Raw genomic sequence first — 26,639 nt, forward strand, 5'->3', positions numbered from 1 at the left:
TCTAACTTGTTTTGAGAGCGGCTCTGCTTAGCATAAATCGGGGTGATTACTCGGGTTCAGCAAGTCAGCAGAAGGGAGTACAGAAAGCCAGAGAAGCTGAGCTCACGGCATTAGTTTGTGTTATTTGCCTGTGTGTTCGGGAGACTTGAGGGTTTCCATATGCTTTTTTCCTGTTCTGCTTTCTGTTTGAACACATTCCCACTCACACGCTGGTAGCGGGCTCCACGGCATCACTTGGGAGATTTCCGACTCCCGGGTCGGTCTCTCCTCCGTGGCTGGAGTTCTGCCATGTTACTGTTGAAAATGCTGCTGTTCTGTGAAGTTTGCACACTTCTCCTTCAAATGGAGACTCTCCTGAGCCGTCATCTGCCAGCCCAGATGGACTGGCTTGCTTTTCCTGTGTGGGGAGACCGCAGAGCGGAGCGCGCTACGGGCGGACGGACGGAGGGACGGGCTGACCCCGGGACACGAGCACCCAGGACCGGGATGTGCGGGCACCGAGCGCCCTGGTGCTTTTAGTAGGGAATGAACAACACGGTCATCGCTGAGAATCTGGGTCATGAGTATTTTACTTGTCTGGTGACTACTGCCGGAAAGAGAAGTGGTGATTTCAGGATGAACATTTCAGGTTGTTAAATCGTGAAAGTTAATTGTCAGATGTAGCTATTGGCTGTTTTAACCACTGTTTGTCCAGTTGCTTTTTAAACTCTGGATTCAAGTAGAACTAAATTTTCTAATGAAAATTGTTAAAACAGGAGTTAGTTCATGCAATCAAAATGGAAATACTTTACATTGTTATGTGGAATTGGAGGCAGTGGAATGGATGAGATGCCTGATTTGCCTGGATGTATCTTAGCTATACTGTGTTTGTGGTCACTGGTCAGTGCTGTACAGTGAAATTCCACTTTTTAAAATTATCAATCCAATTGCTTTGTTTCTTCTTTCAATTCTATAGCTTGTATGATAAAATTTGAACTGACCCCGAGTGTTAGCCATTTTGGTGGTTTGACAGTTTTAAGTGGGAGCTGTCCTTCTTTTTCCTTCCTAGCCATCAGTATCTTGTTTAATTTGCTCTGACTTTAGTGCAGTTTATTTTTTCATTCTAGATCATTTGGATAAATTCAGTGTACTAATTATATTATTGTGGACACTTGAGATACCTCACTGTGAATCTCTGCTCTGTTTGGGATCAATTATTTGCTCCTACATTTGTCTCTAATTGCCCTAAAAATATCACCTTGGCCTCCTGAATGAGATATTGTAGCTTAGTTTTCACTTTGTGAATTACTTTTGTGCTAAAATGTATTTGACAAAAGACTAACTCCCCAGTGATAAATCAGTGTCTAACATATGGGTTTCAGAAACAGATTTTTGGGAACTTTTGATGGAAGTTTGATCTTTAACTTTCATGGCACAGAGTTTGAGCAATGTGTGGTCTCATAGATGGGCAGGAGTAGGATCCTGAAGTACTTGCTTTCCACAGACCACATCTAGTGCAGAAGTTTAGCTCACTGTTTGGTGAAGCATCTGGTCAAAACAGCTATAGCAGAGTTGTCAGACAGTGGGACAACAGGCATTTCATATTCCAATGATCCAAGTGGGGAATGAAGACTATGGATAAAAAAAAAACCTCCAAGACTGCTGGAACCTGAAATAATGAAAACTAAATTTCTTCAAAGAGGTGCAAGATCACACATACTTGGCATAAATTGAGATCTAGAAAATAAAAAATTAAGCAGGAAGTCTGACTTGATATTTCTGTAGGGGAAAAACCGGGAGATTTTAAAATAGCTGTGATAGAGTTAGATCAGATATTTATCATAGTGAAAAAGACAACCAGACATTTCAGATGATGTGGAGATAGAGCTGAATCTCCTGTCAAACTTCATGCTTGTAGCCTGTGAATTGGTGAGTTTAGGCTGCCAGCATAGCAGTGGCTCTTCTGAAATGTGTAAGGAATCGGCTTATTTTGAGGGTAGGAAGATGATTTTTTTTTTTTTTTTAATTTACTTAGTAGAAGTTAAGAGTTCTTGAGGAGCTGCTCTTTTAGCCATCTGACAGGAAGTGATCTTGTTTTCTTGTGAATATACGATCAGGTCAGAGTGTGTCTGAGAACAACCAACCATTGGCTTCATTTTCCCCACTGGGGTAGGAGCAGCCTGAGTGTAAACTTGCATTTAAGTAGATAAAGAGAGCTCAGAGGCTGTGCTGCACACTAAATTCTTTAACCCTGTCTTCATTTAGAGAAACAATTACCGGGAGGTAAGACTTCTGAGTACTTCAGATTATTATAAGATTACTTGATAAAGTAGTTTAATATTATAATATTTTCTCCTTTTTTTCAGCAGTAACCATGCTGTGAAGCAAGTACAGCCTCACCCACAGAATTACTTGCACTCAGCAATTCTGCCTTACCATATGACCATCTTCATTTGGTTTTTGTCTTGCTCTGGGTTAAATGAACAAGAATGTTTTCAAAGCAGTGAGAGAAAGGAGGCAGGTTGAGCTGGTACTTCTGTGACATGTGATTTGTAGTCATTCAAATAACATAAAATTTTCACAACCAGAAAGCAGATTCTGTGTATGAGCTGGATGGAGAGCTGATCAGAACATGTGTCAGAGATGTGTAACAAGTCCTGTCAGCCTGGCTTGAGGGGCTTTCAGATAATTTTGAGAGAAGTGAGTGGCAATCACTGGTCTACAATTTATCTACAAGATGAAATGTTCAAAGCACTGTAGCTGACTAGAGAAACAAGATTGTCTTTCCCAGTTGGAGACATGCTAATGTGGTTCTGCTCTCAAATATGTAGATCAGTTCTGGTATTAAAAGTATTCCCAGCGTTTCTTCCCCTGCCATTAGAAACACAGGTAAAGTGTTCATGATTTTCCCAAATGATTGCTGATTTGAAGCTTACAAGTTATATTTCAAAACCTATTTACTTTTTCACTTCTGCTTGTATTTTTGTAGATAGCTTTGTTCCTTATTTTTCAAATGGTTTTAGTATCTGTTCACTATGGATTTAGCCATGTACAGTTAAAAAATATTGCAGATTGTGTCTTTTGCTCTTTGTTTAAGGAAATTAGTTGCCTTTTTTTAGTTGTTCCTGAGAGTTTGTCTTAGTGCTGCAGGGTTATTCACAGTTGTCAGTTAGTGTAGAAAACAATTTGGATGAAAGTAGCTTCAAGGAGTATATTTCCTAGACTGATAGTATTTTTTTTTACTTCTTTTTTTTTTCTTGCTAGGTGTGATAATGGTCAGTAAGAGGGTTCCTCATGCTAGGTGGCTTCTGCTTGTCATTAATTAGTTTGTTAAGACAGATTCTCTTGCAGAATTACTCCATGTGTCTTTGGGCTGGAGTAGGAGGCTGAGAAGAGCAGAGAGAGAGTTTGCCAAAGGGTAACACTAAATGTTTTTTGATATTGAATGCAAATGGATAATAAATTTTAAACAAGTGAAATGGTTGCCAGACTTCTTTTGTGGGCTTTAGAGCTTTTTCAGTTGATGCTAGGCAAGTCTCTTCATAAATACTAAAAAAGGGAGTGAACAGTTACTGACCTTAATTCAGTCTTCTGTGCTTGAGCAGGCCAGCATGTGACAATGTAGCAGAAGAACTGGTAACTGAAATAAGTGAATATACTTTAATTCTTCGTTTTGAAATGATCATGAACAATTTTTCATAAAATCATCTAGTAGGAAATGTGCTTTAAAGGCAATGCTCATTCCTAAGTTTGATCCCAGTTGCTGTTGAGGATGACTAACAAAGCTTTGCACTTCAATCATGTAGAAGCAAAGCATGTGAAACTGAGCTAGGCTGTGGAAGTGTTTTATTTTCATTTGTGTAATCTTGCAAAAATGATCTAGTTAGTAGTAGCAAAGGGAAGTGTCTTGAAACGGATGCAGTACTGATGTTGGCATGTCCCAATGTCAGTCTTAGTTGCAAGAAGATCTACCTAGTGTTCTAGATTCTCTGTGCTTCTTGTTACATCCAAGAAGTGTTTGATCTCGGGAGGTTAAATTTTGTTTGTTCTTTAAACCTGGAACCATCTTGGTAGAAACAGATACAGGAGGTGATGGCAGCTCAGTGTTCAGCAACATTTGCAAACCTCTCCCTTGCTGATGCTCTGTTCTTGTCTGGGAATCAAATCCTTGCTCAGGCTGCAGTAGGGTGGTGTGTGCTGACCTAATCAGCTGGCTTCTGAGAGCGGGCCAGAATTTAAGCTATGCTCCATGTTGCTTGCTAAGTAGAAGAAATGTCCCAAACCTTCATGAAAATGTCATCCTAGGACAGTTCTCTCTAACACTGTTACCCCTAGTGCTTCCTTTTTATTACCCATCTGCCTTGTTCTGCTTTTTCTTTTTGCATCACTTGAAATAAATTTCTTTGGGATTCTGGGTGGAATTTGTTTTTATTTGCTGGAATCAATAACTGTAACTCCTTCTTTGTGGTGCACAGCAGCAGAGGGAGAGAGACTGTAATTTTGTGGTGTCACTCCCAGATGGGCAGTCTGGCAAGGCCTGCTCTTGTTTTGATTTTCCCTCGCCCTTGCAGCTCACTTCCTCAGTATCCCACTGTTGCAAGAACCTGCTGGCATTGTCACATTGAGGTGCCAGCTCCCAAGGGAGATGATGTTTGTACTGGCATCTTCTGGGTAGGCTCTGATGCCAAGCCTGTGTCAAAGTGAGTCCTGACCTTCCTGGCTTCTGTTTCTGGGGATGTGTGGAGATACCTCAGCACTGCAGGACCTTCAGAAAGCTCATGCTTCTCCCTTTCTGACTTGCTGCTGGTCTTTTGAGGTGTGGCTTGGAGTGCTGAAGAGATGATTTCCTCAAGTGGTTGCTATGACATTCAGAATTTATTTCTACAATTTTGTGTTCCTTTTTTATTACTAAAACTCAGAATAGGAGTGTTGTCACATTTGTTTGATATGCTGGAGGGAACTGGCTGAAAAACCTGGTGCCTGAATTTCTTTATCCTCATTTCACTCTTTAAGCAAAGAGTATATTGTGCTCCTAACACTAATTTAGAAATTCTGCACTTCACATAATTTGCTTACTAGAATAGACAAGAAGCTCATGTTTAAAATTACCAGCCCGTTACATCCATCTCAGGATGCATTCTATGTTATTAAAATATTAAGGTCATCTTTTACCAAACTGATTTTACAGTTGCTAAAGCCCCAGGCACTTCTCAAAAGGCAGGTGAGCCCTTCATGTTCACGCATATATTTAAACTTGGAAAATTGGTGTTGGAGCAGATGTATCATAAATTAAGAGAAGTAAATCTTGGTGTGAGGGGTAGTAAGTGGATACAGTTGGGGAAACAGGTTTGGGTAATTTAAGCAGGAGCTTCATGTTGACTGATGTTCTAGTAGGGACTATGAGCCCAATTCCTGAGACAGGTGACAAGGTCTGGGTTTCCATCTCCAGCCCTGTGGCTCCTCAGTGAGTGACTATCAAGAGCACTGTCCCTCTCTTGCTTCTCAGAGCCTCTCCATGTTGGACAGACAGAGTTCAAATTAGGCTAAAATGAAGAAGTACCAATATTTGGGTAGTGTCTAAATACTAGATCATTTGTGCTGTCCATGGAATAGATTTCTGCAGGAGTTAATGGCTGTTATAAAGGTCTGTCCATCACTAAGTGCAAAGAGTATTTTTCAACTTCACCTTTTCTAATGTAATTATGTAGCACACACTTAATTAACTGGAATACAACATTAACATCCTGCTGTGCCACACACATTCTCTCCCCAGAGAGAAGATGGAAAACAAACTGCATGTGCCTGACCTGATCACATTGCTTAATGCAGCAGCAGAAAGCACCAGCTGCTGCTGTTACCTTATCCTGGGAAGGTTCCTGTGCTGTACTCATCGTACTGTGAAAATTAAGGCACAAATGCAGTGACCCCTGTTTACTTACAGACCTTGCCTTGATGTGCCCTCTGATCACCTGCCAGTGCTGCTGAATTCTTGTAGGGGATTGCTGTCCGCTGGCAATGCTGCCAGACAACTTTCTTATTAGGGTGCTTTCAAAGCTTGCACCTTTTCAGATTTTCTCTTCTGTGTGTTTAATGCTGAAATGGGAGGGGAGGACAGGCTGAAGCTGGGTAGGAGTATTGCTGCTCTTTTGTGTGTGTTAAGCTGCCAATCTTGTATTTGACAGCCTTCCTTGGAGCTTTTTGCTGTGGGTAAGCATATTTTCTTATTTGCTTTCAGTTGTGAATTCCAGAGTTTTCAAGGAGGCTGGAAATCTTTGAAGTATTGGTTAATGTTTAGATATTGTCAAATTAGTTTCCCAAAGAGTCAGTTTTGCCTGGGAAAGTTGGTTACTTTCATTGCATGGTGATGTATCAGAAAGCAAGAGATGTGCTGGGCAGAATGGCAGGATGCTGAATAAAGGAGCTGGTTTCTGACCCTGGCTCTGACTTCATTTGTGGTAATAGTCATACATTATTCAAACTGGTTTTCCCTGGTGATCACTAACTATGTTCCTCTTTTTCTTGGAGGACTGTTTCTGGAACAGTTGGCTCTGATTTTGCAAAACTTTTGCAGGGTCACAATTTCAGCTGAAATCAGCAGAACCCAAGATTTGAATGGATGAATAAAATAAAAATTGGACTGCATCTGTCTCAAAATTAGGCAGAAAATTCATTGTACCTTAGTTCCCTATATCCATATGGAATGATAATATTTTTGTCCTCTTACTGTTCAGTACACAACTCCTTCATAAACATTTATAGCAAGCACAAGAAAACCATGAGGGAGCTCATTATTAGAGCATGAATGCATAAATTAATAATACCTAATACTCATTGCACGATGAAAAGGAACACTTTTGAATAATTGCTTGCCTGGGAATCACTGTTCCCTTCAAGCACCAAACAAAAAAGTAGCCCTGGTCTCTTTATATATGGTTACTGTGTATGCTTTCTTATTTAGAGTTTAATTCTTCCTGGTGTCTCATGCCTCAATTTTAATGTAAGACTATTTTTGCTTAATTTCTCTGTGTTCAAGATTTATAGAATAATTTGGGTTGAGGTGGGCCTTTGGGAAATCTTTAATCCTCCTGGCTCAGCCTCCTGCTCAAAGTTTCAGAGTTAGAAGATGTCATTCAGGGCTGCTGAATTGCACCACTTTTAATTGTTTGCTTACTAGATTTTAAACTACTGACCATTGCTTCTGGAGTCTGGTGGTCCAAAAGCAAGGCTTTTGCTTGTATTTATGACTGTTTAGATAACATCAATTGACGGTAGGCTATTTAAGTGTGTTCTTATTTACTCGAAAGGTGATAATAATTATTATTCTCAGTATTTAACCTGAAATGTTGCAAATAATATTTAAAAAATAATTGCAAAGCAAGAGGCTCATCTGAGGTAGTTGACCAGTATATTTACCTTCCATTTCAGTGTTTTATTGCTGCAGGGGACCAGAATGGCAATGTGTAATTGTTAATGTAATCCTTTAAAAATACATAATCACAAATACTCAAATCTCAAAACTGCAAGAGCATATCTGCGTATATCTGGTAGGATAAGAGCTACTAGACTAGAAGGAGAGCAGAATGCCCTGGGATGGAATGTGTAGTAAGCTGAACCATGTTGGACTGTGCCAAAGAATAACTGAACAATAGAGAGGTTTGCTCCACCAGTCTCTGTGGATAGTGCTTACCAGGATCCACTGCTTTCCCAGGTATCATAGGCAGCAGGTTGTTCAAAACTGCAAAGATGCTCATCCATCAGTGTTTGCCTTGTGTATATTATATCAGTACTGTTCATTGGGCAGAGTAGCTTTAATTTGACTGCTTGAGCTTTTTAGAACTAGATTTTGAGAGAGTTTTGGGTCTTGTTAACAGTGTGAAACTGTGCATTATGGTGTGCTGATGTCGACTGGCAACGTAAATGGTAGCAAAGCTGCAGGCAACCTCTTCAGAGTCATTAAGGGCAGAGTTCAGACCTTTTGAGGTTTTTGTTTTTGTATGCTCCAGCTCTAAAATGATGTTGGCTAAATCTACAGTTTGTTTTCCACTGATATCATTGCAGCAAAATCTGCTTGGTTGGCTACTGACTCTGGGTGCAGCTTCAGTTCTGTTCCACTGACGCAAATCCACAAATAAATTGTCCAAAAGTGGAGTTCTTGCTGACATGAGGTATTCACCTGTGTGTGAGACAAATTGCTGAGCTGAATGTCACTGCAATTTTTTCTAGGCAGATGTATTGTGAGAGCTAGAAAGCTCTGAACATTATAAAGTAGTGAAATAATCAGTTTTATAGTTGTTATATGAGAACAGTTTTGCTACTTATTAATTAAATGTTGTCTCTCTTGTATTTGCTACACTGCAAAAGTGTTACAGTAGTTTTCATTTGTATGTAATTAACCTGTGCCATTAAAGCTGAAAAGAGGAGACTAGAATACAAATGTAGTTAAGATGGTTTTAAAAAACACCCTGTTAGTTTGATTTATCATTCTCCTTGAGAACTAGTACTGATAAAACTTGATGTGCCAGAACAACTGTTGTGTTGAGAGCAAGGGTTGGGGAGGGTGGGCTGTGGAAGAGCTCCTCACCCCAAGGATAGGGAGGCTGGGCTGGAATCAAGGCATTATGCTGGAATCAAGGACAGCTGATGGCTCATTTTGGCTCTGTCACACCTTTTCTTTGTGGCAACCCTGTGCTGCTCTTCCAATGCTTCTCTGTATTCCCAAGGATTTACAGGAGTCCATGTGAAGAGAAGTTTTTATATCTAATGAGGGGGTGTGTGTTGCTGCATACTTGGAGCCAAGTGGTGTTCTGGAAGTATCCTCAGGGTCTACTGTTGATGTTCTTGTCATGGTGTTGGACCTTTTTTCCTTGCACTTAGTTTTGGTTTCTAAATTTATAATTGAGTAGTCATGAGCTGAAGAGCAGGAGTTTTGCTGCCAGTTCACAGCTGACTGTAGAGCACTGCTGGTGAGTTACACAGCAAGGATAGTTTTTTTCCCTTCTTCCAAAAGCTGTTTGGAAAAGCAGAGGTTTGATTGATGATTCTGCCTTACCTTGTTGAGTTTACTGGGGAGCCTGCTCCTGCACCTCAGAGCTGTGGAACTGGAGTGTGCTTAACCTGGTTGTGGTTTCTTGCAGTTGCAGAAGATATGCCTGAACTGTTCAACACTGACAGAGCTGTTGGGATTTTTTTTTCCACCTTCTCTTCTCCACTGCCTACCCCTCTGTGTAATAAAAAGGGAAATCATGCACTGTAGATAAGCACCTTGCAGTGCCCAGGGAGAAGGAAGCAAGCCATTGCCAACAGTGGACCTGTGGGCAAATAGAGATGAACAAGTTCAATGAAAATGGTCACTGCTTTTTCTAAACTGTATAGTTGCAATTAGTCATTAGTTTGCACTGTTATAAGCCTCATTTCTTTATTTCCTTTTTTTAATGCTTTGCCAGCTTTTAATATGAAGTCAGTCTCTTTCACTGGGGGTTTGCATCTTGCTGTGAGCTCAGTAGAAAAGAGCATCTTCCCTTGGCCAGGATCCAAAGGCACTGTCAATAACAGTGGTTGTGGCAGCTCTGGAGGCTTGATTCCCCTTCAGGAGCCCTCCCTGACATCTTCATGGGCTCCAGACTCCTGGCCATCCTTGCTGCTGGCAGCAAATCCACACATACTCAGCTGCCACTTGAAGTCAGGCCTTACGCAAGTCGGTGGGGAAGCCTTTGGCCGCTGTGTTTGCTCTTCAGACAGCTGTTGGTTCTTCAGGGACTTGGCTGCTCAAAGCATCCCACGTGGTGCTGCCTCAGTCCCAGCAAAATTAAAATCATCTGAAGGGCAGTCTTGGAACTGTTCTGTAACTACTTTCCTGATGGGTGTAATTTTTGTGCCACTGCTGTTTTTTTTTTTATTTTCTATGGGGCTTTGATGGAAACCTACCTGTGAGGGGTATGGAAAAAGGTTGGCAAAGCCTTTTGCATTGCTGTTGCTTCTCAGAGAAAATGTTGGCCCAGGTGTGAGCCTGGGTGTCTTGGCATAAGCTCCTGAAAGACGTCATTATGGGACTACTGTTCCTCAGTGTCTGCCTGCACGTAAACAGGATACAGGGGAGTTTGGCCTCATTGTCACTGTCTTCTTTCTTCCCTGGGACAGAGACCACCCTGCAAGCACTGACAGCTGCTGCAACTTAGGAAAGGACAAGTAAAACCAGAGATGGAAAAATAAGCCAACAGTGATCCATTGTGAAGCTTTTATTCCTATTATTTTTTTTAGTAGCACGTAGATAGGTAGAAATTTGGCTTGTGGTAAACATCTTTGATGTAAGGGAGGGGTGATTTTGTGAGAAGAATATGAACTGATGTGTAATTGTTCAGACATGTCTGTCATTTGCTTACATGGACAGTTTCAGTCCATCTCTCAGTATTTATAAACTAAAACATTGTGACAGTCAAGTTCAATGGTGTTCAGTCTTTGGGAAACAAACCCAGGTTTTAGGAGGTGGTAGATGTTGCTGGGCTAGAGTTCAGATGTGGTATGATGTGTTCCGCATAATTTTTTTTCTGGTTTGTGATTTGTATAATACCCTCACTTAAAATAGTCCAGTAAATTTTAAAATAATTTTTTTTTTCATGTCCTTATGACTGCAATCTGTCTATTGCAACATTTCCTTTCTTTGACAGGACATGTGAATTTCAACAGAAATAGGGCCTTTAGGGATTGTTGACTCACGGTGCTGAGCTGTTGCTATTCCTCTGACAATCTGAGACTGTGGTGAGCATTTTAAATAGCAACAACAGCATCTTGGCTATGGAGAGACACACATACCCATAGGTACATGTACGTGCACGTAGGCAGCAGTGTGACTGCAAAGGGATTCTGAAAATCAGGAAAGGTCCCAAGGGAGCCAGCCCTCACTGTCAGTCTTAAGTTGCTCAGTGTTTTGTGTCAAGTTCACTTTTGAAATCTGTTTTCTAGAAGTCAAAAACCCCTATGCTGGAAATTTTGAGGCTTTTAAAGTAGACTGGTGACTTTGAGACAGGTTTTACCAGCACTGTTTCCAATGAAGCAACAGCAGGGGCTTACTCATATTTTATGAACTGTGGTTATCTGTGAGCAGAGTCAGTGCTTGAACCTCAACCTCTTGTTCTCAAAGTCTACCATTTTACAAGCTTTCTGTAGTGCTCTGTAGAGCTTGGCTGTCAGTTCCATACTAGTGAAATGTTACTGGGTTTTCTTTGGGTTGGGTATGTTTTTATTTTTATTTTTTTTTAATATTTACTGCCTTACATCACTGCTTTAGCAACAACAAATATCTTGGTTTAACTCTTGCTGTGGAGGCACTAACCTTAAAATTCTTGAAGAAATGCTTTAGTTACAATCCCTGGCCTTGTTCATAAATAATACTGAGAATATTTTTCTGTATTCATACATGCAGAAGAAGATTGGGAGGTTAACTGTAGTTCTGTCGTGGGTTTATGTATAGTTATAGTTTTACATTTTTGTGAATTTAGATTTTGTGGATTTAGATTTCTTTAGTGTATGTAAGTTTCACTTACTTAAAAATAAGTCTTAGTTCATATGTTGAAAGTATCAGTTCTCTGTCACTTTCTCAGACTTCCATGGGACAGTGTTTTCAAAGCCTTTTAGCTGAACCCTCCAGGATTGATGAGGTTAGAGATATAAATTACTGAAGAGGAGGCATTTGGAGACATTTGGGTCCAGACAAAGTGAAAATCCAAGTGGAAAGGAACATGCAGATGATGGCAAAATGTGATGGTAATTTGATGTGGAACTACATCACCAGAAGAGCTGCACTCCCTTCTACAGTGTGTTTTTCTGCTTGACAAAGTCAGCTATTTCATCTGTCACACCCAAAAAAAGCCCCGGAGGTCAAATTATTTTAATCAAAGGCTATTTAATTTACCCTTGTCAGATGAATGGACTTCCATAGGTCATACACATAGGACTGCATTCTCTCTGCAGTCTGAACTTACCTTTCTGATTTTTCTTGGGTTCTGTTAAAGGTATCTGTGATTTAGGCACATTAGTTATAGGGGTGCATTGGCTGCAGCCCAAATGTGCAGGGCTGTGTGCAGTGTGTCACTGAAAAGCAAGGGTGTAGCTTGCATTCACTGGAGCCTAAAAACAATTAGCTGCGACTGGGGACAATTTTCCGATGAGTGAAACCCAAGCTCATGCATTTTTATGACTATGCAATCTCATAATTTTCAGCTAAATTAAGACAGTGAGCAAGTCTAAAGTGTACTTCCCTTGTATGCCAATAATAACAAATGAGAGGAGTCTGCAGAGGATAAGTTTGATTTTGTCTCCTTTAGCTTCTCTGTACATTTAAAATATATGACACCCTCTGCCCTCCTTGGTTTTATTTTTATCTGTAGTACCACTTAATGAGCTATTAGAAATTAAATTCCTAGATAGTCTTGCTGGCTGCTCTCCATTGCAGGATATTACTGCAATACTGATTGCTGCTGTAATAGCTAAGAGACATATTTTTGCTTTTAAAAGTAACATTTAAAATCAGCAGCTTGCGTTTTTTTCTTCAAAAAATGTACATATCTCTTGGCTTGTGTTATATCACTGAATGGCAGTGATTTACTCTGTGGCTGTTTTCATTAGTGTAATCCTAAATGGCTTCATTTAAGATGAAACAGTGTAGCATGTTATATTTATCAAACTGTCAGATTTCTAATTAATCTGCTGTCTATAAATGAGGTGTAGACAGCAGCTTCAGCTGTTACTTAGAATTTACCCCAGTACTTAGCCCAGTTATCTTTGCAGCCAAAACCAACTAAGGGAGGCGATCCCTTGGCTCTCATCGTCCTGTTTTCCCCACTTCCCCTCTTTTGCTGACATGGGGCTACTTTGTCCATTTAACAACCAAGAGAGATTGCTGCTGCTCCAATGGACTTGGAATAATTTCATTTAATCTTCAACTTATTACAACCTACAAAAAATTAAATTTAAAATTTAAATACGATTAGAAACAAATTTCTTTTGGAGAAGCAAATAGTGTCTGATATTTGGGTAGTTTCAGTTCTCCTTTGTAATAATAGGAACTTTTTTCTCATGCTCAACTTGAATTGTCTATGAAGAGTGTGTTCTTCAGTGTGGGGTTATGCCCTGCTGTGAGGTGGGGGCATGGAGGTGGCATTTCTAGATTTATGGGAATGTACAGCATAAAGTGGGTCTTTAAACTGTGGTCTTAAAGTGAGTAATTTGTAGCCATGGTACTTGTAAGCCTTCTTTAGGGCAATTGATTTTCAGAAATGGCAGAGTATTTTGCCTATAATGATATGAAGTCTCCATGCCATGTGCTTTTGGTGGACGTTGCAAGAATCTTCGAAGGAGAAACTACTGGATTTTCCTGCCAGGCCAGAAGAGGAGATATTTTTGCTTCTTGTTTAGGTTTCAGAATGTTGTGTTTTGTAGAACAACTATTCAGGAGCATGGGTGTGCAGGGGAAGAGTGCTGAACACAAGGAATTAATAACACCACACTAATGTAGGAGTAGCTACAGACTGTTTAGGTTGGTGGCTGCAGTCCAGGGTCTGTTAATAAATCAGTGAAAATTAATTTTCTTCAGGAGTCCAGAAGTACAAAATTTGTTTTGAAGAGAGAGCAGGAACCAGAAACAGCGTGGATGCGAAGTCTTTAATTATCTGGAAGTTGTAAAAATGTGTCTAGAAGTGCCTGTTGAATTGTTTAATCTAATTATGGTTGGAAATTATTTGGAATTAAGTAAGTCTGGTTAAATTGTTGTAAGAAACTATTTTAGGAACAAGGCTGGAAAATCTTTAAAGTATCGCTTTATTAAATTGATTGTGCCATTCTAAAAATGAACATAAAATTCATCTCCTGAGAATAAAGATGGTCAGAAGGATCTAAAATATGTTTAGTATTGTCTGATGACTTTTCTCTCTCTTGGTAGTGATCACATGGAAAATATTTGTGGCTACTTAATGAAATACACCAATCTTGTCACTGGCTGGCAATATCGGTAAGTCTTTTATGGTGCTTTTTAGTAATGTTGGTGTCTGCAGCATCCAAATGAAAATGTTTTAGATATTTTTAATAATACTTAGATTTCCCTTTTTCTAGTAGGCAAACTTTATGCAAGAATCTTATGCTTTTCTCAATGTAGACTAGGCTAATGTGTAGATGAATAATATTTCTATTAAGGAATGAATATAAAAAAGGTATAGGCAATATAAAGCAGTTAACTAATTTAGTGATTCATAACTATATTTGTATGTGTAAAAAGCATTAGGTTTTTTTCTCCTTTTCCATTAAAAAATATTGTCTTTGTTTTTTTCTGCCGAGTCTCCACTTTTGTGCCAAACTATGCTATCACTTAAAAAAAATAAGACTTCATTACTGTAAATTCAAACTCAAGCAGGCTTTTTCCTTTCCCCAGATTGTCATCTCCCCTGGAATAACTTGGTTTTCTGTGTCAGGTTGCTTGTTTAATGCTGTTCCTAGAGGAGCACAATGCAACCAAATTAATGTTGGAGAGACAAGTCCCTAGTGTACCACACTGTGCCACTTGTGCTGCCCTGGGCATGGAGTGACTCATGTCAATATACTCAGCATTAAACTCAAGTGAAAGTTGAAGCATAATGTCCAGGAGCATTAAAAAAAACCTGGAATTGCTTCAGTTTCATGGTTTTGCATCTCAACTCCTTTGTATCTGGGGCTGTTTTAATGTATGTAGTTTAAGGATTTATTAAGCCTTAATGATTCAGGTTATTATTTTTGATTCCCAAAATTTCGTGGCGGTGTTCTTCTGTGGGCATGTTGTTCTTTTGTGCAATCTCTGTGCTCTAAGAAAAAAATGCCAAGAAATTAATTTTTGTGCCATCTTGGAGACATAATTCACATGTTTAGGGTTTTCCTGATGCAAACCTTTTAGTTCCAATCCCATCTGTGCAAATTTGTAATGAGAAATTGACTTCTCCCAGTACCACCACCTGCACAAAAAAAAAGGAAAAGGAGCTGGTTTTATTCAGTGTATTTGCTTTGTTATCCTTGCAGGTATTTTGTGTTAAACAATGATGCTGGCCTGCTGGAGTACTTTGTGAATGAGCAGTCTAGACTTCTGAAGCCCAGAGGTACCCTGCAGCTGGCTGGAGCTGTCATTTCACCCAGCGATGAAGACTCTCACACCTTCACAGTCAACGCTGCCAGCGGGGAGCAGTATAAACTAAGAGGTAGGACCTGGGTTCTTGGGTGAGGATCCTTCCACTAGAGGACAGTCCTGGCTCTCACCTGGGGCTGCTTGGCTGCAGGGCCAAAGCAAGAGAACCTGTTTGGCAAAGTGCTGCCATGAAAATTATGTGCAAAACTTCATCCCACTGTTCAACTAGAAATGGTCTGTGTTTATGGACACTTCAATAATGTTTGGGTTTGATGACTTTCAGTAGGCTTCATATGTGTAGAATGGGGTTTAATCTTCATGTGTACTGTACCTAAATTGTACTGATTCAAAGTTTGGTAGCAATACTGTGGTGATGCTCACAGAGAGTTTAATTATTCAGTTTGTAAGCCACTTTATGGTGGTTATAAAAGCCCATTCTCTGATTTTGTAGGCTGCAGAAATCTAGGCTGATAACTTTGAGTATTTCTTCCCTTGAGAACTTACTGCAATTTTCTAATTTGGAGTACCTTACTCCTGTTGTAGGAAAATGTTTCATGTTGTTAGATTACAATATCTGTGAGGGCACTTATGGTTTGTTGATGTTTTAAAATTAATTTCATAACACTAAAAATAGCATAAAGAGAAAAAGAAAGTATATACTATTTATGTTGAACTTGACTTAACATTATAGTTATTATGGAGTTTTAGTTTAAAAATAAATTACTTTGCACTGTTAGTCTTGTGATTTTTAGGAATGAAGCAGTCATTTTTGCCCATACTTTGAATTGTCTTCATTTAACAGAATCCTTTTGGTTTGCTTTTATTAGCTACAGATGCTAAGGAGCGGCAGCACTGGGTTAGCAGGCTACAGATATGCACACAGCATCACACAGAAGCTATTGGAAAGGTATGACTGATGTTCTCCTGGGCAAAAATCTTCCTGGTGATAGAAGTATTTGCAAATACAATTTCAGTGTTATTGAAGCACTTCCATTTTGGGAATGTTACTTTTTTTTTTCTTTTTTTTTTAACCCCTTACTTTTTTTTTCTAAAAACCACTCAGCAGCCCAGAGATAAATTTAGAGAAAATTCCCATGTTTGAAAAAAAATAGTCCTCAACATTGTATCTGAGTACTGTTGTTTCCATTTGCTAACAATGTGGTGGGTATGTGTATAGTGTATTTTATAGAACCACCTGATTGGTATAACACCTGTTCTCATACCTGAATAAAATCTTGCTTTTAAGTTACAGTCAGCATCTTATAGCTGGTTTTGTTGTAAGAGATAAGTTGAACTAATAGTTCTAAATGAAATTCCATTCTTTTAAATGTCAGCTCTATCCCTGCAGGATCTATTACGAGTCATTTTCTGGTGCTGTTGCAGATCAAGGACTGATCTTCAAGTCAGAGAAGTGATAATTACTGATCAATTTCATTTCACAGACTGTTCTTAATTAGACTATAAAAGGGGCAGCTTGAAGCAGACAGTGGAAAATATTTAGCAGTTGCTATTAATGCATTATTGGGGCTTTGCCATATTTCCTTGCTCTATAAAAAAATAAAAATTAAACTGTTCTCCTGTATCTTTCACATTAGAGCATTTGCTGGTTATTAGGATTAATTGTAAATGTTTCTCAATATGCTTGTTTATTCACTAGAACAACCCTCCTCTGAAATCTCGCAGCTTCTCTCTTGCATCCCAAGGAAGTGCCAACTCTCCTGGTGTGCAGAGAAGACCCAGTCAAAATGCAGTTTCCTTCTTCAGTGTTGGACATCACAGATTGCCAACAGGAAAAAGAGTTCCCATTATGCAGCCAGATCACCTTGTAGATGTTAGAGAGGTTTGTATGCTTTAAATTCCCTTACAGTTTTTTGAGTGAGCTGTGGTGTTATTTGTAAGGTTGTGGAGAAACCTGCTGTTCTTAGTTGGATATACTGTCAGTAGCATGTCCTAAGCTATTATTGCACAGCTGTGTGAGAATAAGTAACTTGTCCTGGCTAATTGTAGAAGTACATGATGTATATTTGGTGATTTCTGTACTCTGCAGTATTGTCCTGATGCTGAAGGTAGAACCATGTTCTGATCTTTGCAAGTGCTAGCACAAGTGACAAGGGAGTATCCTTTAGGGATATAACATCACATACTATGATATTATTGTACACCTTTCTTCCCTTGTCAAGCCATAGAAGAACTGACTAAGCTGTGCTTGTATCTCTTATGACTAAGGAGAAGTTGGTCATGATTGATATTTGGGAGTGCTAATACCATTTTCTGGTATGCTGATTCATTTAGACAAATTGTCTAGGGATGGGTGTGACTGAACAGAGAGCAGTTCAGATGCCTAGTTTTCTTTCACTATATGTTCAGGTGTAATGTATTTTGGGAGAAAAATCCAGAAATAATTACCTTTCCATCTTGACTGACAGAGCAGACTGACTACTGGTTGATTTTCACTTGTGCATATATCTGGGGTGGATCTTCCTATCTAAAGATTGCATTGCAAATATATAACAACTTTACTGGTGGTATTGATGTTAATAAGTATTGTAATGTTAACTGTAATTAGTGTGGTATGATACATTTCTAGGCAAAAATAAATTTCTGATGGAGAGCTTTTTAATTTAGCAAATAAAGATACAGGAAGTGTGAATAACTAGAAATTGAACTTAGACAAATTGGAATAGAAGAGTGCTGTATAAGGTGAGCCTCATTAACCCTAAAATATGTGGCTGAGCACTGTGGTAAGTTTTCCAGTAACTGGGTGTTGCAGATACTTTCACTGCTATGGCATGCTGTCATTTTGCCTTGATTTGTATCAGCTATTGAGGTGTAATTATTCAGGAGTTTGCACAAGGTGACTGCCTCTTTAAGCCTTGGAGTCTGTGAATCTTTCTCCACAGCAGACTGTTCTTGCAGATGGGTAATTGCTACCATCCTGTTTTTATCCTCTTAGAGCAGTAAAGTCTCCTATAGTGCTAATGCACAGACGTGTGAAGTGCTGCTAGGTACTCAGGAAAATAAAAATGTTTCAAAAATGGCTTTTTCATTTTTTGAATTTTCCAACACCATTATGGCATACAAAATTTCAGGGAGGAAAGAAGAGTGTGTGTGAGCTGGAGCACTGAAGCAGTGGCTTGTATCCTGTAAGTGGGATAAAGTGGGATGACTTTTCTTGGCATTGTGAAGAGCACAGGAAGCTATTCATGCTCTCTTGATTGCTACCAAGTTTGGTGGTACAGCATGATTATTTATCAGCTTAAAAACTTTAGACTTGTACAGATGAAGAATTCTCAGTAGTGCTGACTCTTCTGAGTGTTAGTGTGCTTGCCTTTTTTAAGCTAAAATTCTTGTTGGATACAATGCCTGCTTTTTTGTAGATATGATTAAGATACTGAAGGGCAGGTATGTGCCTGTTACACCTGAGCATGGTACAGCCTGAACACTTAGAAATTAATTTTGAAAAGCTATGGGAAGAGCAGGTTCTTTCAAAGAATCTGGTACATTGTGACCTTCTTTAGTTTTCCCATGAATTGTACTATACTTGAGTCTCCTTTGGCAGTCCCTTTCCCTTTAACTGCCCCTTGTTCTTGGCTGAGTATGTGTTGTGATGCTGATGTGGTTACTGCGCAAAGCAGGAGGCTTAAGAAGATCTTTTTGCTAACTCGCACTAAATGCAGGTGTCTGTGTGTTTGCAAAGTGAAAACAATAGCCTGTGTATTTTTCTAAGATTTTGAATTTTTAGTCACTGTGCTTTTCTTCTCCTGACACTATTTTTTTTTCCAGAGCTGATTGTATAATTAAGGAAAACCTTAAGACTGTTCAAAGTGTGTCCTTTAAAAGGGAAAATGTGCCTATATGCCTTCATAGCTAAGCATAGCATGGCTTGTCCTATTGTCTGGCCTGATCCTGGAATGAAGTGCTTGGGGCCTACTACATAGTGAATTACTAACAGTAAAGGTCACCAGAAAGATTGTGGTGATTTGTCAATCTGTGGGGTTTTTGTGGGAGTTTCTTTTTAAGCCAACACACTTTTTCAAAGTTGGAAGAAAACTGCACACAGAGGCTTTTATCACACTTGTGACTGGAGAAAAATGAGACACATGTTGTGATAGCAGCTGGTGTGTTTGCATAGGCAAAGCTATCTATAACTAAATGTTTTAGTAGCTTTCTGCCCTGTTGCTCTTGGTGTATGCTAAGGCTGACTCTGCATAATTAATACCACTTCTAAAGAGCCAATGCTTTGTAAATTCACAACTTTGAATGCTCTGGAGCCAAGCCCTTCAAAGTTCCAAAGATCACATACTATGGACTTTGATGAATACATGTTCCTTAAGTATTGCATAAAATCTTAAAAGCAGTTCCTGGAAGGGATTGCAGGTAATAATACTGAAAAAAAAAAAAATCAGATACTGCTAGGATTAAGAATTAAATAGTTTTTATTGTCCCAAAATCATTTGAGATCCTCCATGTGCAGAGGTGGACAGGTATCACACAACACTTGCACCACCTGATAAGTGACTGTTTTGTTTGACAGATGATGTCTCAGGCTGAGGGCCAGCAGAGAGACTTGATCAGGAGCATAGAATGCCTTCCTGCCTCCGGTCACCTTACATCCTTGGATCAGGACCTATTGATGCTCAAAGCAACTTCCATGGCAACCATGAACTGCTTAAATGACTGTTTCCATATTCTCCAGTTACAACATGCTTCTCAACAGAAGGGATCCTTACCAGCAGGTGGGTATAGGTGCTCACAGAGAGCAGAACTCTCTAACAAATCCAAATCCCTTCCTTGCAAAAATGTTTGTTCCACTAACACGTGGGCCAAGGAAACTGCTGACTGTCTGGTTTCTTGTGAATTTTTCCAGACCCTAACTTGTGTTGGGTGGAACTCTGTGCATGTTGAATATATGTTTTTTAATAATTTATTCTATCAGGAATTCTGTGGCAGCAGCTGCATAAATGTAACATCTAATTGTTGTACAGCATCTCGCAACAGAATAAACTACGTAAGGCACATCAACACAAAGGCTGCCTTTGGGATATAATTGTAATAGTGGAGGGGGAATTTTATGACATTGGAGATTCTGGGACATATGGTCTCCACTACATTTCTGCCAAATATCATGCCTTTTAAATTCTTTTTCTGGACACTGAATACCAATTATTAGTATTTACATGTGTGTAGCTTCCATTTCCAGTTAAGCATTAAAATACAAAACTCTAAATTTGTACTGATTGTTACTAATACGGTTTAAATATCAGTATTCTTGTTTTGAGTTACTACCTTAGTCTAAAACATGGTCTAACGACAAGTGTTGTATTCTATTCTGAGGCCAGAATTGACTTGTAAGTAAATGAAAATTGCTTAAAGGTTGGGAAACCAGAAAATCTCTTCTAATAAACAACTGTCTGTCCCAACAAACAAACAAACAAAAACCCCCCAAACCCTACTGCGCATGGGTGTGGAATATGTGCATTCACAGGCAGCAGACAAATATGTTGCCATGTCTGCACAACTGATCACTTCTGTGCAAGTAAGAGTTCAGTAGAATTGTTCTACCTGACTCATGTGCAGTGTATGGAATTGAATGTGGTCACAGTTGTTTGTAAATTCTTCTGCATCTTATTGTGCCTTTTTTAATGTGTTTATTTTCTGGGTTTTTGTGAGGTTTGTAGGTTTCTTTTAGGTTTATAGGACACGCATAAAGTCTCTCCCCTTATCTGTCCCATATTCCTCTTGTATTTCTGGTGCCTGCTTTACCTGGGCATATTATTTCTGAGCTGTTAATTTAGCTTCCAAGATGAAAAAAATGTTATACAAAAGTAATAAAACTATATAGAAAGTGATTGTGATTCTGAAATCACCAGAGGCATTAAAAGAGAATATGTAAATAAATTGAATTTTTTTTTTTGCTGTATTTCAGTTCAAAATTTCATTTTAATCACAAAAAACTAGATGGCAACGGCAACTCTTGAGATATTTGTCTGAACTCTGAAGTTATGCTGAAAGAACTCTTCCCATTAAACTGTGAATTTTTTGACTGTTGATGCATAACTGTGAGATGCACATCAGAAGTATTTTTGTTTTGTCATTTTCACATATGCACTACTAAGGTGATTTTTTGACTTGTATCGGGTGACAAAAGTAGGGTCCAATGAGCACCACTGTAATAACTTAAAAAGATAGTTTTGGTTTGGGTTTTTTTTGACAAGTGATGTAGGTTTTAAATTTTTTTTAAACCATGCAGTGAAAAGCTTTAATTCACTGGCTGCTATTCAGCTGGTATCTGCCTGTTATGGCTGAATCTAAAAATACTGCTTGAACATGTCCAAATCTTGAAGATTTCCAATGATATCCTGGGGAGATGGATGGAGAAGGGAGGATCAGCAGATTGGATGATGCATTACTGGGGCCAGAGTTAAAAAAAGACAATTAAAAGAATTCATCTGTTTTTCTACAGCCTTCCATCTCCCCCCTGCTGTGGCCTTTCTTGAGACACTGTAATACATTTATTCCTTTCAAGGATTGCCAAGAGCTTTTTAAAATGATATATTTTTAAATCAGTTTAGCTTAGATTTCTGCTCTTGACTAAGGAAGGGATACTTCTGGTTCGACTGATGGTGCCCGGCTTAGAAACCAAGGATTAGAAATACTGCAAGAGTTCCAGTTTGCTATAGATTGTTAAATGACAAGAAAACCCCCCCCAAAAAAAAAAAAACCCCAAAAAAAACCAAACAAACAAAAAAAACAAAAAAAACCAAAAAAAACCAACAAACCAACAGTATTTTCAGTCTTCTGAAAATACTGCTCCAACTCATCAAAGTGTATTTTGAATCACAAACTTAAGATGAATAAGGAAGTTCCACCTATTAGCTTTTGTGCAATAACAATTTGCAGCTCTTGAAGAAAAATGTAGGAAGTGAAAACTCAATAGGTCTGCAATGTGCCAGAGAGGAAGTGCTGACAACTGTTTGAAAAGAAATTGGTGAAGACTGTAGGGGAGGAGGATGTCACAAGTAAGGAAAATGGCCGTGCCTATGCAAAATAGCTGAGAGCAGATTTCTATATGCTTTTCCAGTGGAAGGAAGTCTTAAGGAGGTATTGCATCCATTCACAAGGATTAAGGCACAGCTGGTAGCTCAAATCTTTCAAAAATACCCTCTTGACAGCAAAAATTAAACAGAAGGTGGAATAAATAAGGTTGTATTAGGTGTAGCCGATAGAAAGTATGAAAGGGAAGCTGTTGGGTAAATTCAAGCTAATACAGAGGCAGAGATTGTGGTTTAAATGCAGCCTAGAACATGCAGTTAGAGATTAGTGCATTGAAAGTTACAGCTTAGAAAGCAGATGTCATGGAGAGGTTTATAGGACAAGTAAAACCTTTTCAAAAAGGTTTTTTTTCTGAACATCTTATTTTTTTAACTTCTTTGAAACTTCTATTTAAATAGCTTTAATTTAGTGTGGTCAGGAATTTTTGTGTCTTACGATGTAGTGGATTAATGAGTAATGGATGATGAAAATAAACTGCCTGGCTGTGGAAAAGTTGTCTTGTCTCGAATAGCAAACCTGGACTTTTCTCCTGTATTTTCTTGGTGGAAATGCTGCTGTTTATCTGAATTAAACTTACTCTGCCTGTTTTGGTTGAGGATGTGACCTAGTTGCAGGTGACAGGGGTCTGGAAATAAAGGGTTGTGTATCATATGGGAAGAGACAACAGGCACTGTAGTATTGGTGTCTTAGTATAGCACAGAGAACTGTGCTATCTGGTGGTAGAAATTCAGGTTTCCTAATAATTTCTGTGTTTGCAACCAGCCAAGATGGTTTGTTAGTTTGTGTATTCTTCATTAAAAACTGATTGGAATCATCTGTACATTTATTGCCCTTTGAAAAAGAATGGAACATTTGTATTATTAATGAGGAACCTGACCCGTTCTGATAAATTAACTGGGAGTAACTAGAGATGCTGGAATCATCAGGTGGGTAATAGCTTTCCAAACCCTGCAGGTTTGGTGGTGGTTTTTTTTGTTTGTTTTTTTTTTTTTTTTTTTTTTTTTAACAGCTATTATTTATTCAACAGTGTGTGCCTGCCTTCTCTGCAGCTGAGAAAAGACAAGTACCCTCTCCAGAGAAAACAGTGGCAACAAAACTTCTGCTTTACATCTTTTTAGTCTAGAACAGGGCTGGGTTTTAGAAGCTGATAAGTAGAAAGCTGTTTTTAATTTTGGTAATAGCAAAAGAAAAGTGTAAGGGCTGCTTAACATTCCCATGATACTGGGCTCCTCCTGTAGTATCTGATTACACCTTTGCTGACACCAACTAGTTTCTCCAGTCCAAGTTGCATGTATTACAGCTCGCCAATCCCAGTGTTTGTGCTAATGATCACTGAAGGTGGTGTCTCATTGCACCACCTTTGTTTAGTGGCTGCTGGAGGCATTGGCTGCAGGAGGAATTGGCTGCTTGCAGCTTATTCCACAAGAAATAGTTCTTTTGTTGGAAGCTGCTGTTTACTGACCTTGCAGAGGATGAGCAAGCTTCAGCGCAAACTTTCCTTTGCTTCAGGAACGACAATCAGTTGGTTGGAACCGAAGATCTCCCTGGCAAACCACTTCAAAAATGGAGCAGCTCAGAATTTCCCAGCAGAGATAAACAAGCCAGCATCTGTCAGAGAAGAGCAGTCCATTGCAGAGCCCTGCCAGCTAACAAGGGTAAGGTAATGTGACATCCCATTTCTGTGGGGAATTATTTGAAGGAATACCTGTAAATGTTTCAGTCATATTATGTCAAAGTGATTTAACGACAGTTATTCTTATACTTGTGGTTAGTTGTGTAGGAGGAGGAGTGAGGACAGTTGCAGTAAGTGAAACTCTCTACCTTGTTTATTCAACAAATTTTTGCTGCTTTATGTAACTTGCTGTCAAGTGGAGGGAGCCAATTTGGGTGGTAATACAAGGCAATAAAATAGGGTTTTTGCACTTCATTAATTGTTTTTGATAAAATGCAAGGGAATGCTGCCTAAATAAAATGCATGACACTCTCAAAATAGGCCCAAGAAGAACAGCTATAAGCAGACAAAAGATAAAATTGCTGGTCTTCAGCTATTACATTTTCCTTTCTCTTCTAGGTCTTGTTGCTTCTGTTTTTCTTAATCTGAGCAACTCTCATCATTTGACTGCAGGGTGGCTTAATGCATTTGAAATACAGTTACAGTCTGTATCATTATAACTGACAAAATGGATTTGAATTGCAAAACACTGAAGTAAAAAACCAGCAGGGATTATGAAGAAGAGCATGTTTTCCTAACTAAGCTAGAAAATCATAATTACATCCTCTTTATGCTAGTTGGTTTCACACAGTTGTTTGGCTGAGACTGTGTAACTGAAAAGATAATGTGCTGTTTTATGTCTCTGCAATAGCACTGGACTGTCTTAGAGCAAAATCAAAATAGAAAGGATTTTTTTCAATTACTATAGTTTATAGATTTTTAAATGGTCAGAGTAGTTACTATTAAGTTAAAAAAGGATGAAACAAAACTAGGAGCTTTCAACTAAATCACTTAATTCCTTCTTTCCAGTAATTAAGCTAGTCACAGTTTAAGTATTTAACGTATCTGAGGTATGACAGGTGTTGTCACTCCCCATAGGTATTTTCAACTGCCTTATTTCTGAGAGCAGAACAGCGTAGCATTCTTGGAAGGGAGTCACCTGTGTGATACTGCACTTGTCATCAGGATTTGAGCCCTGTGTGAGAGCTTGGCCTCCTGGTTTTGGTGTTTGTTTGTTGATAAATCTGTCTTGAGACAGGGCAGCTGCTCCAGGACAAAGGCTTTGCTTAGGCAAAGGCGTATTGTGGCCTTCCCATGGCATTCTGTGCCTCTCCCCTCTGCCTCCCTCCAGCTGTTTGTCCCAGGAGGATGCAGCTCAGAGCCCTAGCAATGCCAGCATCCCTCCTGCCTGAAGTGTTCAGCTTTCTGCTTGTGCTGTGGTAGTTGTTAAAACAGTGCAGATGGAATTTCTAATCTGTGTGCTTTAGTTACACAGACATGGGCACCTGCATTGTGTGTATGTGTGGGGATTTGTTATTTTATTCAAACTACTCCAAGTCACTTTTTTCTTTCACTGTTACATATTTGCACTCACTGCAACATGATAATGCTAGTGAAGCACAGCTTGTAGGTACCAGGCATGATGGTAGTCTTGGAACTCAGAACTACAGTCTGATACAGTCTTTGAAGCAGTGACAGCAACACTGGAAAGGCTGAAGTAGTGCAGCAGTTATTGAGGTGGCTGGAATTGCTACTAGTTTTTGGTTTGCTCTTTCTGGGTATGTGTCACGTGCTTGACATTCTGTGAACTCACAAAACTTACAGGAATTTCTTTAAAGCATTTTTCTTTTTTTTCCATGACCCATATGAGAGAGGGTGAGAAATTTGAGCCTGAATCTTCCAGATGGAATCTGCACTGAGTTATCTTCATATCCATTCAAATTCTTCAGCTGTTTTTATCTTGGGAGTAGATTCCATTGCGTAGCTCTCTGCAGGGGTTTATTTAGTCTTTTTTCATACATAGGCAGTTAAATACAATATTAAGTCCTTTTTGAATACTGTCTGGCCAGTTACATCTCTGAGCAAAGTTTATGGCTCTTATTCCAGGAACCTGAAGAAATAAATACAGATGAGGAGCTGGAGGATATCTGTGATGATAAAGAAGATGACCTAGGAGCAGTGGAAGAGCAGCGCAGTGTTATCTTGCATCTTTTGTCTCAGCTGAAACTTGGCATGGACTTAACAAGAGTAAGTAACCAAAGTGTGAAGATTGGCTGCAGTAAAAGTGAAATATCGTTTAAAACTCAACCCCTGTATTGAACCCCTGTATTGAGTATTGAGTTTGGTATGAAATTGTGGCCAGTAGAAACATCAGGTCCCAATATCTGATGTCCCAGATAGAGACAGGTTTCAGTGAAATGTGCTGACTCTGTCTTTTCTGTTACCTTCTCCTTGTGTTTTCTACTTACTGTGTTTTTGTTGCCTTTCCTGTAATGGCCTATCTTCTTTCCAGTGTTTGAACCTTAGTCTTTTCACACTGTTTTCTTCAGCCTTCTCATATTTTTCTTTCTGCTTTCTTTCCATGATCTCTTTTCTATCTTAATAATGCTTTTTCACACAACTTGTATAACCCTACACCTGTGTCCATGCTGCTTCTGAAAATAAGTTTTCTTTTGGTTCCCCCTTATCTATCTTTAGATGCCTGTTTAAGCCTCTTTCCTATTCTCATTTCTGTGTTTGCTCACAAGCAGGCAAGAGCAAAGTTATGCTGGAGGGAATTGGATTTAACACTCGAGTGCAGATCTCAAAAGCAAGCAGCTTGGAAAAATTAACAGTCAGGTGCTGTTAGACAACTTGGGCATCAAATCTGGGAAAATCAGGCTACTACCAGCTTGTGTTCAATTCATTCTTATAAATACTTCTTGCTATAAGCACTAGGCACTTTGAAATAAAAAAATGGATTTTACAGTAGCATGG

The 26,639-nt window shown here is 39.1% G+C and overlaps 1 protein-coding gene across 1 annotated transcript in view; it reads left to right on the forward strand.

The window, feature by feature from the left end:
• OSBPL11 (oxysterol binding protein like 11) overlaps positions 1-26,639 on the forward strand; it is a 37,393-nt gene that overhangs the window by 609 nt on the left and 10,145 nt on the right. The window contains exons 2-8 of the mRNA XM_021526031.2: positions 13,913-13,981; positions 15,016-15,191; positions 15,946-16,025; positions 16,776-16,958; positions 19,653-19,854; positions 23,681-23,826; positions 25,770-25,910. Coding sequence (XP_021381706.2) covers positions 13,913-13,981; positions 15,016-15,191; positions 15,946-16,025; positions 16,776-16,958; positions 19,653-19,854; positions 23,681-23,826; positions 25,770-25,910 — 997 coding nt within the window. The remainder of the gene's footprint in view (positions 1-13,912; positions 13,982-15,015; positions 15,192-15,945; positions 16,026-16,775; positions 16,959-19,652; positions 19,855-23,680; positions 23,827-25,769; positions 25,911-26,639) is intronic.

Source organism: Lonchura striata, chromosome 8 (assembly GCF_046129695.1).
Source record: "Lonchura striata isolate bLonStr1 chromosome 8, bLonStr1.mat, whole genome shotgun sequence".
Lineage (NCBI taxonomy): Eukaryota > Metazoa > Chordata > Aves > Passeriformes > Estrildidae > Lonchura > Lonchura striata.